The following is a 21,306-nucleotide window of genomic DNA, read 5'->3' as shown; positions in this document are numbered from 1 at the left end:
GGGTAAAGTAATTCAAAAAAGTCAAGAGGAAAAGCTTCGCTTTAAGAGATGTACGATCGATCCAGTCGATGTGCAAACACAATATCGATATTTTCTAAACGCCTCATTAAAAGGAATATTAAAAAATAAAATCAAAACTGGAATGCAGGAAGTGACTGTACAACAAAGAAATGACACATTAATGGTTAAACCAATATCTGTATTAAAAAAGAATTTGCTTAGTAATCGCCACGGTGTTTGCAATACAGAAAACACACTAGAGAAAATATTTTAAAATCCTTGGATAAATTAAAAGATGACTAAAAAGGAAAACTTTTATTTGATAACATTACCTCTTTTTGCTTTCCGTTAGCATAAAAACTTGAAGGACACAGTACTCTGGGCAATTTTTAAAAAGTTGCCAACTACAAAAACATACTTTTTACTGTGTTAGTTATTTTGATAAAAGAGAAAAACAGAGAGAAAAGTATAAAAAAAGTATTAGTCAAACAAATCACGAGTTCTCGAATCCCCGGTAAAAAAAACCAGATTTTTTTAAATAAGTGTCACCATGCAATGGCTTGGGCTCCTGGCTATGGACCTGGCCATGGTCAATTAGTTTATTGGTCTAGATATTAGCACAATGTAGATGTTCAAAAGACCTAGTGATCTATAGAGGTGGGTGCTGGGATAGATTTTACAACAACTTATTGACACAATAATAATCCACAATTTGTCCATCTGTTGTCTGTTCATCTTGCTCTTAGACTGAGGTAATATTTTAGCGATTGGCGGAAATACGGATACACCTGGTTTGATTATACGTAGAAGAAGATAAACATGCGTTTTAATACGTATATACACGTAGTAATGCCTATTAGAGGTAACCGGTGAGATCACGAATCACGTACGAATCACGAACGTATCACCTAATTTGCCGTATGACACGAAGCGGGATCATTAATTTCAAGTTAGGATGTCTCATGCATGTGTTCATGAATATCTCGCTGCTGTCTGTTTTATTCTTTTATTTTGTATGTCGTCGTCAGTCACACAGCATTTTCTGATGGGTTTTGAAAGCGGGGGGGGGGGGGGGGGGAGGCTTACATCTTCAGAAAAACATATTTTGATTTTGATTTTGGTAAAATAAGAATTCGGGCCAGCACCTAGAGTAGGGAACAGCCTTCTGCGTGTAACAGTTTTTTTTTCTAAAATAAATGATCTGAATGACCAAATCTGCCATGCCGGCCCCTTCAGAATCTAATGGTTGCCTCCTGATACCCTTCTCAAAGATAGATGATCGATACCCGCTATAACTGAGATATCAAAATAATATTTAGGAAAAGGATGTGAAAAATGGGAAGGGGGGGAATTGATTTTTTGACAGTCCCTTGCAAGAAATTTGCAACAAATAATAAATAAAAATCATTTGTCCCTGACCAACCATTTAACATGACGAGGGGCCATATTTCTTTCGGAAATAATAGTCATGTATTTAACAAGTTGAAAAATGACCAATTCTAGCGGGACGTCTATAAATATACTTGTGTATGGGAAGTGACCCCTCCTTGGGTGTATACATGCAAAGCTTAAGAAAGAATTGACTGATTGTTTTAATTTATCCGGATCATTGTTTAGAATGATCTAAATAAAAAACAACAAAAAGGGGGAGGGGAGATTCCTTATACTCTTTGTAATAAAGGAAAAAAGAAAAAAAAAAGAATTCCGAATACTGTACAGAAAACGTCATATATACTATGTTTTCTTTTGCAAAATAAACGATGGCTAACCCAATAAAATATACTGATATAGTTTTATAATTCCAACGTATAAAATTCCAGTTTTTTTTACGGCGTACTTTTCTTTTTACCGCACAAAATATGAAATGAAAACAGCAATACCGCATACTCAATGGGGACAAGGGGACGAATCTTTGAATCTAGGATCGGAGCTTGCAGACTTTAGAAATAAATTTTATGGCTAGAAAAAAAAAATAGCAATGAGTATGCTGGCTTCCTGCCAAAAATCTTGGCCTTCAAATTCCATTATACAATAAAATAATACATGTGTAATAGATAATCTTGCGTATAGCAGTTGATTTTTTTTGTAAAATAAATAATCTGACTGCCCAAATCTGCCGTGCCGTCGCCTTCAGAATCACATAGTTGACTCTGTATACCCTGCTCAAATATAGATGATCGATACCCGCTATATCTGCGATATGAAATAATATATAGGAAAAAAACGGGTTCGGGGGGAGGGGCGGATTTGGGGATGTAAAATGATTTTTTTTTTAATATTTGTTGCAAATTTGTTGTTAGGGGCAGTTCCTTAAAATGTCCCTTGCAAGAAATGTGCAACAAGTAATTTAAAAAAAAAACATTTGTCCCGGGCCGACCATTTAACATGACGAGGGGGCGGGGGCATGTTTTTTTTTTCAGAAATAATAAAGTTGATTCTGAATTTTGAGAAAACAATTGATCTGGCCAGATAAGGAAGAAAAAATCTTATCTTGGATAATTACCATAAAAAATAATGTTAAATTTGAAAAAAGTACTTGTCGCGCAGGATAAAAAAAACTTTAAAAAAAAGTTAAACGGTCGGTATCTTAATTTAATGATTGTCCCCATGATTAAATCATGCTATCATTTCACGTGACTTTAAAACCACAGGTTTTCATTTATACGTACTGTATATATATATAGAAAGCAAATTTACAGATCTAACATTGTTGGGTTGATGTTTAGACGAGTTGTATATATATATATATATATATATATATATATATATAAGGCACTTCCGGTATTCAAGTTAAAAATGCATAGTCTTATATCCATCCTTATACTTGAAAGCTCGTATTTTATCATTGTTTTCTAATAAAAGAAACTTTGTGAGGTGTCAAGGGGTTTTTAAGTCGATTATTCGAATATACTGAGCTTTACCAAATATGAAAATCACTGCTCCCAATACGTTCGTTCGTCATTATTCGTCGGTTCGTGATCTCACCGGTTACCTCTATTAAAACTTCATAACACCTAGTAATACGTACCATGAAGCGTAATGTCCCGTACAAAAACCTTATAAAATGTGGCAGATACGAACTAAACCGTAATCAGATCTTGTGATTAGAATCAACTACATTTTAGTACGAATTGGGTACGTTTTTAATGAGTATTTATACGTCCCTTCTACGTTTTACTGCACTTTTCTACGTCCCTACTACGTTCTTAATTTAGTTCCGTTTGTAGTATGCAGATTACAAACAAAACCGGTCACGTATCAATCTCTTCAAATATCGAAATTATTTTTTTAAGAATTTTTGATACCAGTTAAAGTATTGCATGGAAGGAACCAAATCATCATCTCAAACACATCTACCTAGTTTTCTGTTTGAAAAACCGGAGCACTGAAAATGAGTGTTTTTATTGCTGGAAAAACATTATGATTCCTGAAAACACTCGTGCAATTGGATGTTTCTAGGTCTGTTTAATTTCATAGTATACTAGTAGGTTAATAATACATATTAATAAACGTTTTCATCTGCATAAGAATGAATTTTGGTGGATTGAATTAAGCAAATACACGATTTACCTTTGTTTTACTTTCAAAGTGTACATTCGTTTCCTTTTAATAACTGAACACGCATAAAAGAGTTACGAAAGATACCAGAGGGACAGTCAAACTCATATATCGAAAAAAAACCTGAAAACGCCATGGCTAAAAATAATAGTACAGAGACACAACATGACACAACATAGAAAACTAAAGACTAAGCAACACGAATCCCACCAAAAATGGGGGTGATCTCAGGTAATCCGGAAGGAAAGCAGATCCTGCTCCACATGTTGCACCCGTCGTATTGCTTATGTTATTACAAATCCAATAAATAGTCTAATTCGGTAGGTCACATTGGTAAAAAGGGAAGGGTATTGTAGTTACGACAAAAGGAACATATCCGTTATCATCTGTGAAACGGTCATTCTATAACGGTCAGTCAACTCGTGATGGGGTCCATAAATTTTACGATGTATTTTAAATGTTTAAATGCATATCGATTGCTCTTGTGACGAACATTGACACACGATGCATATTCCTGACTCTGGGAATTTGTTGACCTCTCCTACGGGAGGTTTTGACAAATACCGCTTATAAGCATGATATGTTTTTATAATATTACATACCCGTATTGCTCGTAAGTTGATGTTAATATCATATAAGTGAAAGGTTTAGCTAGGTATAAATCCAGGATTAATTCCTCATTTTCTAAATTAGAAAATAACTATACCAATTAAGTCAGGATATTACAGTTGTTTTCTATTCGTTTGATATCCTTTTGATTTCACGATCATGTATAGAACTCTCCGTTTTGAAATTCCCTTGGAGTTTTATATTTTTGGTATATAATATTGCTAAAATATGAACAAATATTTGGAAGTATGACTGTTTAAATATTCATTCATTTACAATATTGATGCCGATTTTCTTCAATTAATTAAATTAGTTCCGGACTAAAATACTTTTAAATAATACAAGTGAAAACAACTCCGTTTCTACTTGGTGTTCCTAATTGGAAGTAAATACGAAGAAGAAGAAGTTCCTTTTTAAAGTTCAGCAACACAGGGCTAAGAGATAGGGTGTTGTTTCTCTTGCATGACTTCGTGATTTCTTTTAGGGGAAACTCTTTTTGCACATGCTGCACGTCTTCCATAGTTGACAAAAAATTAAGTAAATGAATATCAAGTTTAAAAACATCTATTGATAGGACTACTTATCAAAGCCAAACTTGAAAAACTTCCAAATTGAATGTTTTCAACCTATATGATAACTGTGCATTTAATCTATTCATGTTGCTTGAAGCGATAGCGATTATGCTCGTTACCAGTATATTTTGGTTAGAACTCTACAACGTTGATTATGGTTTCAGGTTCCGAATATTTGGGCTTCGAAAATCACCGTATTATTAGGTCGGAATACGTATGTTATCTGTCCTTTTATAATGTTATGAGTTCCATACAATTTAAAGCAACTCGATCACCATTAACATTTTACTTATTTATTTTGTTTTATTGATAAAGAAGGATCACAAATATGATACATGTGTGTTCAAAATCATATAGAATGTGAGAGCTGGAACAATTTCATAAGATATAAAAGCTACTAAGCTTACTATTTCACGGATGTTGAAATTTAAAAAAAAACAAAACATTAAATAACCTCGTAGGACACATATCGCTCCGACACTGTTAAAATTCAAATAAACAAGCAACATGATTAATTATACCTACTATGTTATAATTCTTGGAAATATCTGTATCAAAATCCGGGACAACTGTTCGTGCTTCGTAAATTATAAAAATAATGTTAAACAAAAGTTTATTTGTCAAGGTCTATTGCTGCACTCTTTCGTATAATAACATTATTGTAGTTTTAGAAAAGAAACTACTACACTTTTTGGAGCAAATGCAAAAGGTAAAAGATGTCTGTTATATGGTTTTATCATAAAGATTAATCAAACAATGAAATAAAGCGACGGCCAATATTGTTTTTTAAACTTTATTTCAATAATTTCTCCAAATGGTCAGACTAAGCTGATAATTTTAATAACATCCAACATTAACATTTTCCATGTGAATAGTTATTAAAGGTACCATGATTATAATTTAGTACACCAGACGCGCGTTTCATCTAGATAAGACTCATCAGTGACGCTCATATGAAAATAGTTATAACAGCCAAACAAGTGCGAAGTTGATGAGCATTGAGGATATAAATACATCTTTTATTGAGGTAAAAGAATGTGGCCCCGTCTTTATTTCCTCCACAGATTCCTATATAGGTTGTTATAGAATAAGGTAATGCTCGTAATCACGTCACATACATTCCATGTAATAATCCGTTCACAGGCATTGCTGACAACTAAGTTTGCTTCCGCTTTGAACTGTTCCAAACAAACAAAATATCCTATATATCAAACCACGTTTTCTGTCTCATGATGCAGGATTGAATACTGGCTTATGACAAAAGTAACTAGAATACTAAGTAATATGGCGTTAAATATCATAACAACTGCGCAAAGATCGCATGCTGCCACCCTACTCCGCATATTGAAACCATTGCAAGTTATATTATATTTAGAAAACGTATAAATATGAAGAAATATAAATACTGCAAAACATATGCATGATTAAATACCGGTATATATTACGTCAAATATGACCGTTAAAGGATCCATAACTGAAACAAAACAATCAAGAAAGCATTCATAATTCAAAAGCAAATATACATTTACTAATCTTTACAATAGTATAAAGTTTGTTGTTATTTAATTCAAGCATATTCGAGCGAGTGCATGATATCTAAATAAAAGAGGCAAAAGATCATGAGGAACATTAAAACTCATCATTCGGCAATCCTCGGTAGGATCCGCTACTCTCCTTCTAGATGAGGTTACGGAATCGGCCGAGTTGACACGAATGTAAAACTCATAAGTCGAAAACAAACTGACAGACGCCATAACTGAAAAAAAAGATAAACCAACAGACAAACAAAATAACACAAAACACAACATAAAAAACTAAGGATTGAGATACACAAACCCCACCAAAACTGTGGTGATCGAAGGTGCACCGAAAGGGTAAACAGATCCTGCTCTGCATATTGCAACCATCGTGTTGTTTATTTTATTAATAAAAACGTTAGTAAGTCTAAGTAACATTCGGGGTGAAATCATCTCTTTTGTCGTAAAGTTTTGATTTTAACCGACCATCATCATCAAATTCCAAATGTAATTTAAGATATGAGGCAGACTTAATTGCATATGTTGTATCCTATGTCTCAACATCGATGGAATAGATGCGTATACTTTAATAACAATATTTTGAATTATTTAGTGTGAGAAGATCATTTATATCGCGGAAAGTAAAGTTAAAAATTTCTGCTGACATTTTTATTCTTCCTAAGAAATTCCTGTATGACGTCAGCCACATATGAACAAGAGGATTACAGTTTTTTCCCATTGGAATGCCGATTGTATGTTGAAAGATTTCCTCCAAAAGTAACAAATTTTGTGAACTTCGAAATCAACCATCTAAATAATTTTAGTTCAAACGGTTTGTTATGTTTACTAAATCTGACAATTCAAGTGGAAGATTAACATGTAATTGTTAAATGTTTTACCTTCGTTAAATAAAGAATTTTATTATTATTATTATTTAAATCTTGAAAATTTTATTGAAAAAGAAATTACGGATCCTTGCTATCTAAAGGAACCGGGAGATTTTTATGGCGTTATGGTCTCGAATTTGATTATGGAAGACATGTCACTTACACATAATTAAAAAAGTTTTGAATGTAGTAGCTCGTTTTGATTAATGTTTGAAGCCTATAACGTTTGATAAGAGATCACAAAACCTATAAAAATTTCAATTAAGACTAAGGCACATTTGATCGAAATAAATTGATTTCAGAACAATTCGTTTTTGCAATTTTTTGTCATATAGAAGTTCACGTTTTCATGTATTAATACAGGTTTCAAATCGTAGGTTTGAGAGTTCCTGATAAAGTTACACACAGAAAAACGTGTCAGGCTCACCGATTAGTCAAAGTCTTTATTTCAGTTTTGATTACTGTAGGTGTGCGTTTATTTACATAAACAAAGGCAACAGTAATATACCGCTGTCCGAAAGTCATCAATATATTGAGAGACACCAAATCCGGGTTACAAACTAAAACCGAGGGAAACACATCCATGTATGTGGAACTCAGGAACACCAGTTAAAGGCCCAATAAAGAAAACACAATTGAAAAGTATCAAAACCCCAAAAACCTATAGTATTGTCATCAATCTCGTTAAGGTAACTACAACGTTAAACTCTTCTCTCGCTAGCTTCATGGTGCTGATGAACAAATAAAATGATTGTGTACCAAATCATATGCATTCAGAACACTACAATACATTTGCGTGCAATTATTTATCGGTTTTTTTCCCCAGATCGGCTATGTATTAAAGAGAAAATCGCCCGTTAAAATGTAGCATGTATTTTAAGAATTACTAGTAATGTTTTAAATTTGTTGGTTTCAAAAAGTCATTTAAATGTTATATATTTTTCAAATTAAATCCATATCTAACTTAAATTGTTGAAAACATTAACGCCTGACTGGTATGTGTAATAGTAAATGATAGTACACAGTTCGGTAAACAATTCATTTATCATGTAGTAAATTAACGCTATTATTAATCTTATTTGTAATAAGTTTATGTTATACTTTTTGTATTTGTTATGCAGGGGAAAAAAGAATAAGAGCATTTCATTCGTTGAAAAATAGAAAAGTCGTTGTTCTATTTTCGTTCATAATGATTTAGATAACATCCGGTATCCAATATACATAGTAATATCATTCCTGGAAAACTGTTCAGAATGAAAACGTATTTCACATTTCTCAATATTTATCCCTTGCTTAGACTTGGACTTGCATTTAACATCTTTAATGCTACAACTGAAAGGAATGATGATTTGGTTGTAAAACATCAGCAGATGAATAATTCCATAGATACATTAACCATTTTTTCTGATGTGATGAATGAGTTTGAAAGCCTTCAGAACTGGAGTAGGCTATGTAATATATCACAAAGTAGTCACACTGACTTTAACATTGTATGTATCATTAATGGTGAGTCCAGTATAAAGTTAACAGAATTTAGAAATTTTACATATCGAGTATCGTCACATATTAGATTTGACTTATCCGTCACTTGTGAAGATGGTATAATATACTTTCCTTGGCCGTTCAGAGCAGAAAAACTACATAGAGTTTATATCAAAGACTGCATAATTAAGGTTTACAAGTCCGATTCCAAAAATCCATTGATAGGCCGCATTCCAGACACAATCAAATATCTACAAATGGATAATGTAACAACTATCTTACGAATGAAAGAAGTATACGACTCACTGTCTAAAGCTAAATCCCCTATATCAAGAGCTACAGAATGTGGACCAGAGAACGCTTTTGCTATAATTCGGAGAGGAACAAAGGTGGAATTTGAAGATTTTTATAACTATCATTTGTATGACATCAATGCATTGGCACAATCAACTCATTACTTCAGCATTCAGAAGAGAACTTGTTTGTACAAAAACCTTGAGGTTTTTGAATTAAGCGGAAGGAACGATATTACTAGATCTACTATTAGTAAAATAGTTCATACAGACATTGCACAAAATCTCAAAATCTTAAACTTTTCTGGAGACGGTATGTCTGACATTGTTTATAAACTACAAGGCTGGCGACTAAGATTCCCAGTGATGGAATATTTAGACTTTTCCAATAATCACATCAAAGTGATTCCAAAGATACGAGATTACGGAATGACCGTTAAAAAGACAAAATCAGTTGGAATTATAGATATAAGGCGTAATGAGATAACTTCATTAACAAAAGGTATGATTGACTCGTTTTCGACTCACGAATTTGTTAAAGTCGATATCAGTGAAAATCCGTTCTTATGTGACTGTGGAATAATTGAAGTTATTGAATATCTATCGTCAAAGACTATGCCAAAAGCTTATGATTACCTTGATTCGCTAGAGTGTGCAAATCCCTCAAACGTCCGTGGACGTAAGCTTATAAGTCTGACTCCTACAGAATTAAATTGTAACAAGGATACAGTCGTAAACTTTCCAGTAGTTGTTTTGATCATCATAACAATATCATTGGTCATCATAACTTTGTTCACATTAATCTATTTCAGAAATAAGATCAAGGTAAATTTATGTTCTAGACTAAATAAAAACGTGGCAACGTAACAGTTTCTTAAGTGGATCCTGATTGGTTGAATGCTTGTATGATTAGGAGCAACAATGTATTAAGAACGTGACAATAATATTAGCTTCTACAAAAATATAGTGTTATTGTGACGTTAATGCATTTCAATGATGCTTGGAAAAGTAAAATAATATGTCACGTATATATGTAAAAAAAATCAAAATAAAAACTGTTATTCTTAAAAAAATTCAATGGTACAATACTGCATACAGATTACAGTAACAGATTATATATTTAACTTGTAATGGCTGCTTCTGTATATGAAGTATGCACTCAAATGCGACTCTTTTTGGTGAAGCCATGCCAAACGAGAGATGCCGCCATATGCATAGTGGTTTTGCAAAATAAACAGTTTGACTCAGCAATTTCTCTTTTTACAGTTATATCATTATTCAAAGCCTGTCTTGCTTCAGGTGAAAAAGTTTTTTTTATTATGATCTTGAAATATTTATATTGTTGTGTAAAACAGAAACAGAAATCTAGATCTGATGTTTGATGTTGTCTTTTATATTTATGTTTTTTCGTCATTTATGACTTTTTGTGAAGGCAATTGATTTTGATATTTGCCGACAGGTGTCAGCAATATTTAGCTGAAAATGAACCATCCGGATGTTTTGTGATCAAATGGCATTTGAAATATTTTCTTGATTTCGTCAAATGACAATGTCTGAAACCGTTAATTGTTTCATTTTCCCTGATGTCTCAAAAATGATGTGGAGTGCTCAATTTGAAATAATAAATGACCCAGTTCATTAGTTCCATTCATGTTGATTTAAATTTCATCATTTTGTCTAAGATATGATGGCTTTCCTATGATATTTTTAATGGAGTTGTTGTTAACCTTGACTGGACATTTAGAATCGATTCTGGTAACCCTATCGATCCTTTAATGGAGTTGTTGTTAACCTTGACTGGACATTTAGAATCGATTCTGGTAACCCTATCGATCCTTTAATGGAGTTGTTGTTAACCTTGACTGGACATTTAGAATCGATTCTGGTAACCCTATCGATCCTTTAATGGAGTTGTTGTTAACCTTGACTGGACATTTAGAATCGATTCTGGTAACCCTATCGATCCTTTAATGGAGTTGTTGTTAACCTTTACTGGACATTTAGAATCGATTCTGGTAACCCTATCGATCCTTTAATGGAGTTGTTGTTAACCTTGACTGGACATTTAGAATCGATTCTGGTAACCCTATCGATCCTTTAATGGAGTTGTTGTTAACCTTTACCGGAAATTTAGAATCGATTCTGGTAACCCTATCGATCCTTTATATAAAGTTATTCTTAAAGGTTACCAATTCAATAAAATTGAGAAAGGAAATGGTGAATGTGTTAAAGCTACAACAACCTTACCATTGGGCAGACAACAGCCGAGTGCCACCAATGGGTCTTTATTGTAGCGAGAATTCCCGAACCCGTAGCTGTCCTTCAGCTGGACACTGTCGTTCATCTTTGAATATTGTTTTTATTGGTATTAATATTTATTTTGTTATTAGTAAATTAAAAGCAAACTAAATATAACTGTTAAATACAAATCAACTTTCATGGATCTATATTTTTCTCTGACTGTTTAGGACGTCTTCACACTGAATCCATTGGATGTTGATGTGTAATGATTGATAATTAAGTCTTATGGGCTTTCCTCATTGTTGAAGACCATACCGTGACCTATAGTTGTTAATGTCTGTCATTTTGGTCTTTTGTGGATAGTTGTCTCATTGTCAATCATACCACATCTTCTTTTTTTTTTATATTAGATGCATGATTTTTAATCAGTTGTTATTGACTTTGAACTTACTTCCAGTAACTGCAAGCACTCTCAAATATGTCTGTAGTGTCTTTTTGTGTTTTTGGATGTACAAGGACCCGGTCATGTTCACATGTTATTGTTATATGTCTTTGTTTCAATCTGATTTTTATAGTTCATTTTAATGTTGAACTGTTTCACCACTGTCCCAGGTACATTCTGTATATACGTCCGAATTCATGAGCCTGTATATCAGTGTTTGTTGTTGGTTACTGTGTTACAAATTCTTTTTTTGTTCATTTTTGTTCATCACTGGATTTCTACCAAACTTAAACAGAAGCTTGTTTGTGGTCATAAGATAGTATCCAGAAGTAAATTTTGTAAAAATAAAAATAAAATTCCATTTTTTCCGTATTTTACTTATAAATGGACTTAGTTTTTTCTGCGGGGAAACATTACATTCACTCTGTGGTTAAAGTTTTTAAAGTTTTAATAACTTTCTTAAACTATCCTTGGTTGGTACAAAACTTGGACAGAAGCTAGTTTATGATCACAAAATAGTATCCAGAAGTAAATTTTGTAAAAAAATAAATCCTTTTTTTTTTTTTCGTATTTTACTTTTAAATGGAACATTTTAATAACTTTCTTAAAATATCCTGGGTTTGTACCAAAATTGTACAGAAGCTTATTTATGATCATAAGGTAGTATCCAGAAGTAAATTTTGTAAAAAGATAATTCCATTTTTTCTGTATTTTACTTTTAAATGGACTGCGGAACCCTTACAAATTTTTTGTACATTAATCGTTAGTTTTCTCTTTTGAATTGTTTTATATGTCTAATTTCCAGGACTTTTAGAGCTGACTATTCAGTATGGGCTTTGCATATTAATAAAGGCTTGATGAACTAGGTGACCTATAACTGTTATTTTTTTTACAGATGTGGGATATAATTACCAACAAATCAACATTATTACCCATTTTGAAATCATTTCTGTAAATCTTTCAATACCTATTCTGTTAACAGAATTATGTTGAACACAAAGTAATGCAAATATCAACTTAATATTTATCTCTCATATATGTTATGATGGGCTAAAAAAACAACATTTACTAAGGTTTTTATCTATTTATTTACCATTCGGTTTGTTCACAAGTACAATAGATTTACAGAAGTTCCTAGAACAAATAGTCACATGATCATAACATGGAGGAAGCATATGATCTGTGTAGTCACATGATATTACAATACAAGTCATATAAGAAATGGTTGATCAGCTGCTACCAACAAAACTTTACTCAATTATGTTTGCTCTCATCAACATTACATGAGAAATCATTTTCAAAATTTTAAAATGCTTAAGAAAGGAAATGTCTACCTTGACAAAGGATGACACTTAATATTTAGTTTGGAACTGTTGTTGATTACATTTTCTTTTCTTTTTTTAATTCTTTTGTCTCCAAAGACGCTAAGTTTCATTTGAACTTTATTTAGAATCAGATATTTTTTCTTCTTAAAATAATGCTGAAAATAGGTTGTATTTTTAGGACACGATTGTGGTAATTTAGAAACTTGAAGTGAATTGTATTCATGCATTCTCTAACTTGAAATTATAACAATTCTACATTTAATTGAAAAATTTTGTTGTAATCAAATAAATAGGCAAGGTAACCAGACTAAGCTGTTTTATGTTTTCTTTTAAGAGGAGGATAAAATTTTACGTTTTTGTCTTTAAATGTTTTACATTTTCCTGAAAAGTCTCCTTTTAACAAATACTGAAAATAATCCTATGAAAAGGGCTATTTTTTCAATATCTAAAAATAAATTAAACCAAATTGATAGAGGCAATGAAACAAATATCAAAAGTGGAACCTTACATGTAAAAAATATATTAATTAGTTTTAAAATAGGTATACTAATTTCATGTGCAATCAAACTACTAACATTAGATATAATATGTGGAAAATATTAAAGACAGATTCAACTTGGTCCAAAAAATTTCAAGGAAAGCATAATATCTACAAGCAAAATTAACTTGTCTGTTTGATATGTGACTATTTATAAACCTTATGCAATATGACAATAATGAGACTGTACAAGGATGAGATGCAAGCAAAATATATACATAACATTACCATGACCCATACAGCATGAGACAATGGCCTTGAACTTTGAAGATTAGTGACCTTGGGTCATAGGTATAATTCTTTTTACAACACTAGATTATTTACATATAATGAAGATTTATACAACGATAATTATCTTTTGTTACATGATATACAACAGATTGTCAATATATTACACCATACAATCCGTTATTAAAAATATTGTTTCTCATCAGAGGCTTTTAAAAATCTAGCACTGAAAAAAATAATCTTTATATGAAGAATTAAATGACTGCTGTTGAAATTGCTTTCCTAAATGAATAATGAACTTGATAATTACTATAAAAATCCTTCTTTAAAAGATTTTGGCCTAAAAGGTTTATTTTTTAATGAATGGTAAAAAATGAAAATTTGTGCAATGCCCTTAAGCTTGTGATTGAAATCAACATAGGATTCTTTTTTTTTAAAATTAAGATGAAATGGCTGCATCCTGAAGTTTTTAGCACCAACAGGCGCACTTTTACAAAGACATTGCTATTTAATAGGGGATTGGCCTAAATACTCATTGAGACAAAAACATACATAAGAGGCAACAGGACATTAAACAAATGAAGATACACTCTTAACAACTAAAATATACCAAACAAAATTAAACAACAGAAAATTAGGAATAGAGAAAACCTGTGCATGTAAAAATATCCTATTGCTTGTAAATATGCAAAAATATTGTAAATAGCATGGACAACACACCATTTAGCTGACCACAGCAAACATACCTAGCAGTGAAAAAACCTTTGATTAAACAAATTTTGTGCCGTTTTTGTATAAATAAAATAGAAGATTTTTACACCTTTGAATCTATTGTATTTTTCTTGTGTTATTCTACATACTGATGCAAGTACAAAGTGTGAGGAGTGAGTGTCTTACAGAAACATCAGTAGACAAAGTTTTCTTAGTTTTAAACTATAACAGTGTATATCATTATCAAATATTTAACTCTACAATTTGATCAATCTTCGTTACAAAAAATAGCTGATTTTCACTGAAAATATTGGTACAACTAGTACAACTAGTACTTTTGCAGTGTGGAAAAAAAACTATCATTTTGACCCTTAAGCTTCTTACAAAGAAAATTGGGCGAGTACAATACAATAAAGCATTTTAATTCCTGATGTCTCAAGCATTTTTTTCCAATTTGCCTTTTTTCTTAATGTTTTTTCAAATCTATATAAAATTGAAACAGTATATAAATAAGTATTAATTCTGTAGATTTTTTACTTGCATACAGAGAAATAGTGCAAGATTTCATGTACAATTTAATATTTAGAAGCAAGGTGTTTTATATTGTCTTGTCATCATAAAATATAAGTTGAGGGTTCAAATACTCAGAAATCACAACTATAATATAATACAAGTCTCTAAAGCAACTCAGATGGTGTACGTACTCCACAAGTACAAAAAAGATTTAAATTGTTCAAACTATTTTCTTCAAATACAACCTTTGTTTAAGTATTAATGGTGCATACACATTAAATATAAAGTTTAAAGACATATGTAGTACATAGAATGGACAAAGGAGAAGGTATCATAAATCTGACCCTTGGATTGCCAAAATAGTCAAAATTCTTCAATCTTTTCAAATCTGTGTAATATTATTATGAAATGGACAGGCTGAAGTAGCCTGGTCAGTTCAGAAATGCCATTAGTCACATCACTGTGACTAATTACCGAGTCTAAATGGATATATTTAATCTAACAAAAATAAATTGAAGGGTCTGCAATAAATGTGAGCAACAGCTTTACACAAAAGTATATTTTTATTTACTCTAACATCTTGGTAAAAACATCTTGCCAAAAATTATCATTTTAGGTTACATTGTTGCTGACATCTAATTATTTAACAAGTCTCAAATGGAGGCAAATTCTGTAAATTTTGCTTTCATTCACTCAATAAATATGTTTGAAGGCCTAAAAGCAGCGGATCTAAGACATTGGTAGGTCTTGTAAACATCTTAAATTGCATGTTGTCTAAAATTGTGTTTTTGTTTTAGTATTTTTGAATAATTAGGACAAATATAGTATTTCTTTACCTTCCCCTTTATCTTAGTAACTGGTTTTCAGAAAAAAGCAAGTGCATCAAATAATACCATACATTGTTTGGTAAATATATATCTTAACTAACAAATGTTTTATTTCAAGTGTTCATGGCTCACAAAATGAGTAATTTTTACAAGCAAAAATGCACATAAAATTAAAACATGTGAAATAAATAAAACTCTGTAAAGATATAGCACTGAGAAAGAAGTAAGTTATTACAATAGGCCCTATAGCATGTATAGACACATTCAGTAAATGTTTTTATTACAATAGGCCCTATAGCATTTATAGACAAATTCAGTAAATTTTATTTTTTTAGCAAAGGATCAACTTTCACATCCTATCGGAGTGGTTACTTAAAGTATCTGTAGTATTGAACAAAACTAAAATAAATTTACAAAATTTAATTTCAAATCATGTACTGGAAGAAAATTTCAAAAAAAAAGTTTCAATAAATTCAAATTGCCAATTTTTTTGCAATGGGAACTTAATTTTCAATTTTTAAATTATCTCCCGTTTTCACAATAAGTAGGAAAAACCATTTCTAAAAAATCAAATGCCTTTTAATTTTGCAATGTGAACTTAATCTATATTTTTTAAATTATCTCCCTTTGTCACATAAGAAGGAAAATAACTTTTGTTTAATTTTTATAATTATGGTTATTTTCACAAGTATGTGGAACAGGTGATGTGGAATATCTATGTATCTATTGTCAATTAATTGCTTCAAAGGGGTATGGATAGGATCTAAGGGATGTGCACCTCATTGCATTATGAAGGTAAGGTAGATGGCTGAATTTCGCTGAAACTATCTAACAACGCGAGGACCACAGGGATTTTATTGCACTTGTGCTATCATTATCTCGATAAAACAGAGATTAAAATTAAACTGTCAAAAAACATTTACTGAATGTTCAATGTATTACACTAACAAGTAACATAAGACTATGAAGGCAACAATTCAAAATCATCATTAACTTGGACCATGGGAACATGAAGCTCCTCTACAACAGGCAATCTATTCTTGTCACAAAGTCCAAACTCTTTCATTTTACATTCCCAGTCCATCTTCTGTACAGCAAATAAAGATTCAGCCTCATTATGGTGTCGTAGTAATAATGCGTTCTGAAATAATAAATGTAGATGTATTTAAATAATGTTTTAGAATTAACCAACTTATTTTCGTGAGCAATTTATTTTTGGGACTTTTGCGAGTAGAGAAATAACGTGAATATAAATTGCGTGAATATGTAAAACTAAAATTGTTTCTCATTTAACTACTTGGAAGTTATTATAAACATCATGAAATTAAATCGCAGCAAAAAGGGATAGAAAGGGCTTACAGCGAAATATAGTATCCGTGAAAATTAGTTGGTTTACAGTATATAGTTTGCAATGGAGATGCCATTATATTATCACATCTCAGTACTAAAATTTATACAAACTTTTTTTGGTGAACTGAAAGTTTTCTCACCATATGATTGAAAATGATATGAACATTTCCAAGGAGGAACAAAGCATTACTTGCTTTCAAAAGTCATTCAGCTTGTTTTCCTATTGCTTAAAACTTTCATTAGATACAAGATACTATAATCTATTTATCATCTAATTTTCTATGAAATAATATTGATTTAGTTTTAAACTATTGATTGTAGATTGCTTAACATCCAGAAGCAAATATTTCATTTTGCATGTTCATGTCCACATATATTAAATCAATTATATCCAACTTTACACCCTTTATGGGCCCTGTAATTTGGGAAATAAAAAATATTCTATTCTATTCTATTTTATAGTCAACAAGTACAATTAGAAGCAGTTGTGTCAATAAGGTAACCTTTTTTCAAATGATATGTAAGTCTGCAATAACAGCATGTGGTGTGTATTTCAGTCACCTTTAATTGTCAATTAGAAAGTGGGTGTCAGACAAACCTCTACTTTTAGAGTGGGTGTATAAATTAATTCTTTTTTTCAAAATTTTCCTTTGCTCTTACTGTCTGATAGTTTCCTTTCTCAGCACGTTAGAGTAATATGGAAAAGTTATCCATAGAAATAAGGGTGCATATGTGGTTGTCAATGAAAGTAACGCTGTCATAGGTAAAATTGCGATAAACAAATTATCATTGTTCATCTCAACTCGATTGCTTTTCTCCCTTTCGCTGTACTGGCTCAAGTTAGAAAATCAATCTCATCGAGATGGCCAAAGATAATTTATAAATATTATATAATACACAGAAAAACTTATAACATATTAACATGGAATCCATCAGTTTTTGACATTACCTTAATTTTTTCGAATTTGTCCTCGACATCTTTAATCCATGACAGAAACTGTCTGCCATTATATCTTGAGCGTGATGTCTTTTCCTTTTCATCAGACTGTAATAAAAATATATTTTTATGAGTTGAAAATGCAGATTGTGTTATTATTATGTCATAAAATTACAAAGAAGTATATTATTATAGCAAGCTCAATAATATATTCTACTGGTTGCCCAATAAAAGACTAAATTGGATGCCAGAAATAACAAGCAACCCTATCTTGAAAACCAAATGGTAATACAATTCTGAAAAGGGTGAGCAATAAATTACTGTTGGTTTTCTGGATTGAATTGTTTCATATTTTTTCATGTTGGGGCCTTTTATAGCAGACCATGCGGTATGGTTTTTTCTCATATTGAAGGCTGTACAGATGCCTATAAATGCTTACATCCACTACATTTCAACTTTGGTAGATAGTTGTTTAATTGACAATCATACCACATCTCCTTATTCTTATATTTTAGATACAGGCAGAAATCCATATAAACAGAAATTGACAGTGGCTTATCTGTATACATGTGAAAATTAAATATCATGTAATATATAAAATTAGGAGATATGATTGATACAACAATCTACCAAAAGACAAAGACAAGAGGAAGGAAAAAGATGTAAACAATTACAGGTCAATCCTCTAATTTTGACCTCACATAGATTATGGTTGAGTTTTTCACCTCATCTCTGTTCTTATTTGACTTCACTTTGATGATGGTTGAGTTTTTATCTCATTAATGTACATTATGAATACCCAAATCTCTGTTCTTAACTTGTCGTTACTTTGGTTATAGTTGAGTTTTTGTTCCTTGGAAGTATACCTTTGTCTACAGACGTTTACATTTAAGTCATATCTAATAATCATTTGAAAGCACTCAACTTTACTGGTTCAACTATTGTTATTTTTTTTTAAGAAAATCCATTTAAAAGTGTTACAAACCTGATCAAAGTCATTGATGTTACATGTGTCATCGTATTTCATCAATGTACATACACTTAGTGGTAAATTTTGATTACTAGATGCTCGTGCTGCCCGACCATGTTCTCTTATCTTCTCTTGTTCTAAGGCCAACCTTAGTTTCTCCTAAAACATAAAATCAACATGTTATACAGTGCTATTTTTCCTCTAGGTCATGTTAAGTTTCACTGCATTTAAAAGCAAACATTAAGCATTTGTAGCAGTTATGATGTCTGCCCCCCCCCCCCCCCCCCCCCCCCCTTGCTTTTGTTCAGCTTATATTTTTTTCCTTCTCCCACTGGATGTATTGTACAGTTTATACATATTGGAAAATGACCCTGAGTAATCTAACAATTTACTTTGTAAGAGTCGTCTCCTAAAACACGTTTTCCTTGTCATGACTTCTCCTTTGCACTGGTATTAGAATGCGACAAATCGAGATTAATAAGCATCAGGAAAACAAAAAATCAGAAAATGAGGTCAAGGTCCAATGAATTGTGAAGACATGAACAAATCAATATAAATCTATAGTCAGAATAGTTTATCTTTCACACATTTATGACCAAAAGTATAAAACTACTATGGCTATTTTCATAAATCAATTATGAGTATCGGCATTGTGAGCTCAAGGTCAGGTGTTAAATTTCAGTGTACACCTTACAATTACGTCTATACTGTTTATCTATTACTCTGGATTTATTCATTTTAGTGGGTACCAATTTTGTACATCAAGGAAATCTTGCAGGTTTGTTGATATTAAATTTCATGGTTTCGCTGAAGTCTTCATACAAGCCTTAAGAAAACTTGTCAATCCCTGAAAATTTAATTTCGTGGTTCACCTTTACCCACAAAATCCATGAAAAATTGGTATCCAACCAATTATAATGAATCCACAGTATACACTCTATAAATACAAACCCTTTCTGTCAGATGCTGCAGCCTAAGTTTGTAGCGTGCCTTTTCTTGTTCTATAAATAAATCACGCATCTTCTCAGTAACAGAGTTAGGAGGTGAAAGCTGAAATAGTTTAAAAAAAACATCTGATCAAAAACAAAATACCTCATTAAAACGATACAAATATATACTAACTTTAGGACTTTTATTTATTCATTTTTGATATTTTAATCTAGTCAAAACCAGATGCTCCGCAGGGCGTAGCTTTATACGACCGCAGAGGTTGAACCCTGAACGGTTGGGGCAAGTATGGACATAACATTCAAGCTGGATTCAGCTCTAAATTTGGATTGTGATTAAATAGTTGACACAGCATAGGTTTCTGACACAGAATGAATGTGTTCTAATGAAATTAAAATTTTTGTTTTCTCTTAGAGCAATTCACTATGCTGTTGAATATTATTCCTCTCAAAAAAATGTTTGAAGAAATTTTCTTTTTATTTATGAAATTTCAAATGAGAAAATTGAACCCATTTTTTTTAATCACATCCCCCTTTCCCTTATTCCAAAACTAATCTCAATTAAAATTTCTAATGGAGTTTGTAACAATTACTACTCATTTAAATACATCATAAAATATTAAGATGTAAAAAAACTGCTTGTTATCACTGAATGGTAAAGATTATTTTAATTTATCAGTTGGTAGTAAAAAGTGAATATACATTGTATATTGTATATATAACAAAGATTTAAGTTGATTCTGGACAAAGAAAGATAACTCCAAATAAAAAAAATTCTTACAATTAGATATTCCTTGCTTACTATTCTGGACAAAGAAAGATAACTCTAATTAAAAACAAAATTGCTATTTCACAATATTTTGCAATAAGATATTTCTTGCCATTGCGCAATACTGTGCAATTGAAAAGACTTGCTATTGCACAAAACTTAATATAATAATTTTAGATCCTGATTTGGACCGACTTGAAAACTGGGCCCATAATCAAAAATCTAAGTACATGTTTGGATTCAGCATATCAAAGAACCCCAAGATTTCAATTTTTGTTAAAATCAAACTAAGTTTAATTTTGGACCCTTTGGACTTTAATGTAGACCAATTTGAAAACAAGACCAAAAATGAGGAATCTACATACACAGTTAGATTTGGCATATCAAAGAACCCCATTTATTCAATTTTTGATGAAATCAAACAAAGTTTAATTTTGGACCCCGATTTGGACCAACTTGAAAACTGGGCCGATAATCAAGAATCTAAGTACATTTTTAGATTCAGCATATCAAAGAACCCAACCGATTAATTTTTTGTCAAAATCAAACGAAGTTTAATTTTGGACCCTTTGGACCTTAATGTAGACCAA

At 31.5% G+C, this 21,306-nt stretch overlaps 2 protein-coding genes across 5 annotated transcripts in view; one reads left to right on the top strand and one right to left on the bottom strand.

Annotated features, from left to right (window-relative positions):
• The first annotated feature begins 8,396 nt into the window (after positions 1–8,396).
• On the top strand, positions 8,397–9,817 carry LOC134723064 (toll-like receptor 10). Its single transcript, XM_063586701.1, has one exon. The coding sequence runs from the start codon at positions 8,397–8,399 to the stop codon at positions 9,783–9,785; it is 1,389 nt and encodes a 462-aa protein (XP_063442771.1). The 3' UTR covers positions 9,786–9,817.
• Positions 9,818–12,665: 2,848 nt separating this feature from the next.
• LOC134722042 (ankyrin repeat domain-containing protein 12-like) overlaps positions 12,666–21,306 on the bottom strand; it is a 37,494-nt gene continuing 28,853 nt past the window's right edge. For all 4 annotated transcript variants that reach the window (XM_063585462.1, XM_063585463.1, XM_063585464.1 and 1 more), the window contains 4 exons: positions 19,952–20,050; positions 19,016–19,159; positions 18,043–18,138; positions 12,666–16,884 (listed from right to left, as the gene is read on the bottom strand). In XM_063585462.1, the coding sequence (XP_063441532.1) occupies positions 16,705–16,884; positions 18,043–18,138; positions 19,016–19,159; positions 19,952–20,050 (519 nt within the window). In that variant the 3' untranslated portion in view covers positions 12,666–16,704. The remainder of the gene's footprint in view (positions 16,885–18,042; positions 18,139–19,015; positions 19,160–19,951; positions 20,051–21,306) is intronic.

Source organism: Mytilus trossulus, chromosome 6, assembly GCF_036588685.1.
Source record: "Mytilus trossulus isolate FHL-02 chromosome 6, PNRI_Mtr1.1.1.hap1, whole genome shotgun sequence".
Classification (NCBI taxonomy): domain Eukaryota; kingdom Metazoa; phylum Mollusca; class Bivalvia; order Mytilida; family Mytilidae; genus Mytilus; species Mytilus trossulus.
The sequence above is the reverse complement of the archived record's forward strand: the minus strand, read 5'-3'. Positions and strand labels throughout refer to the sequence as shown.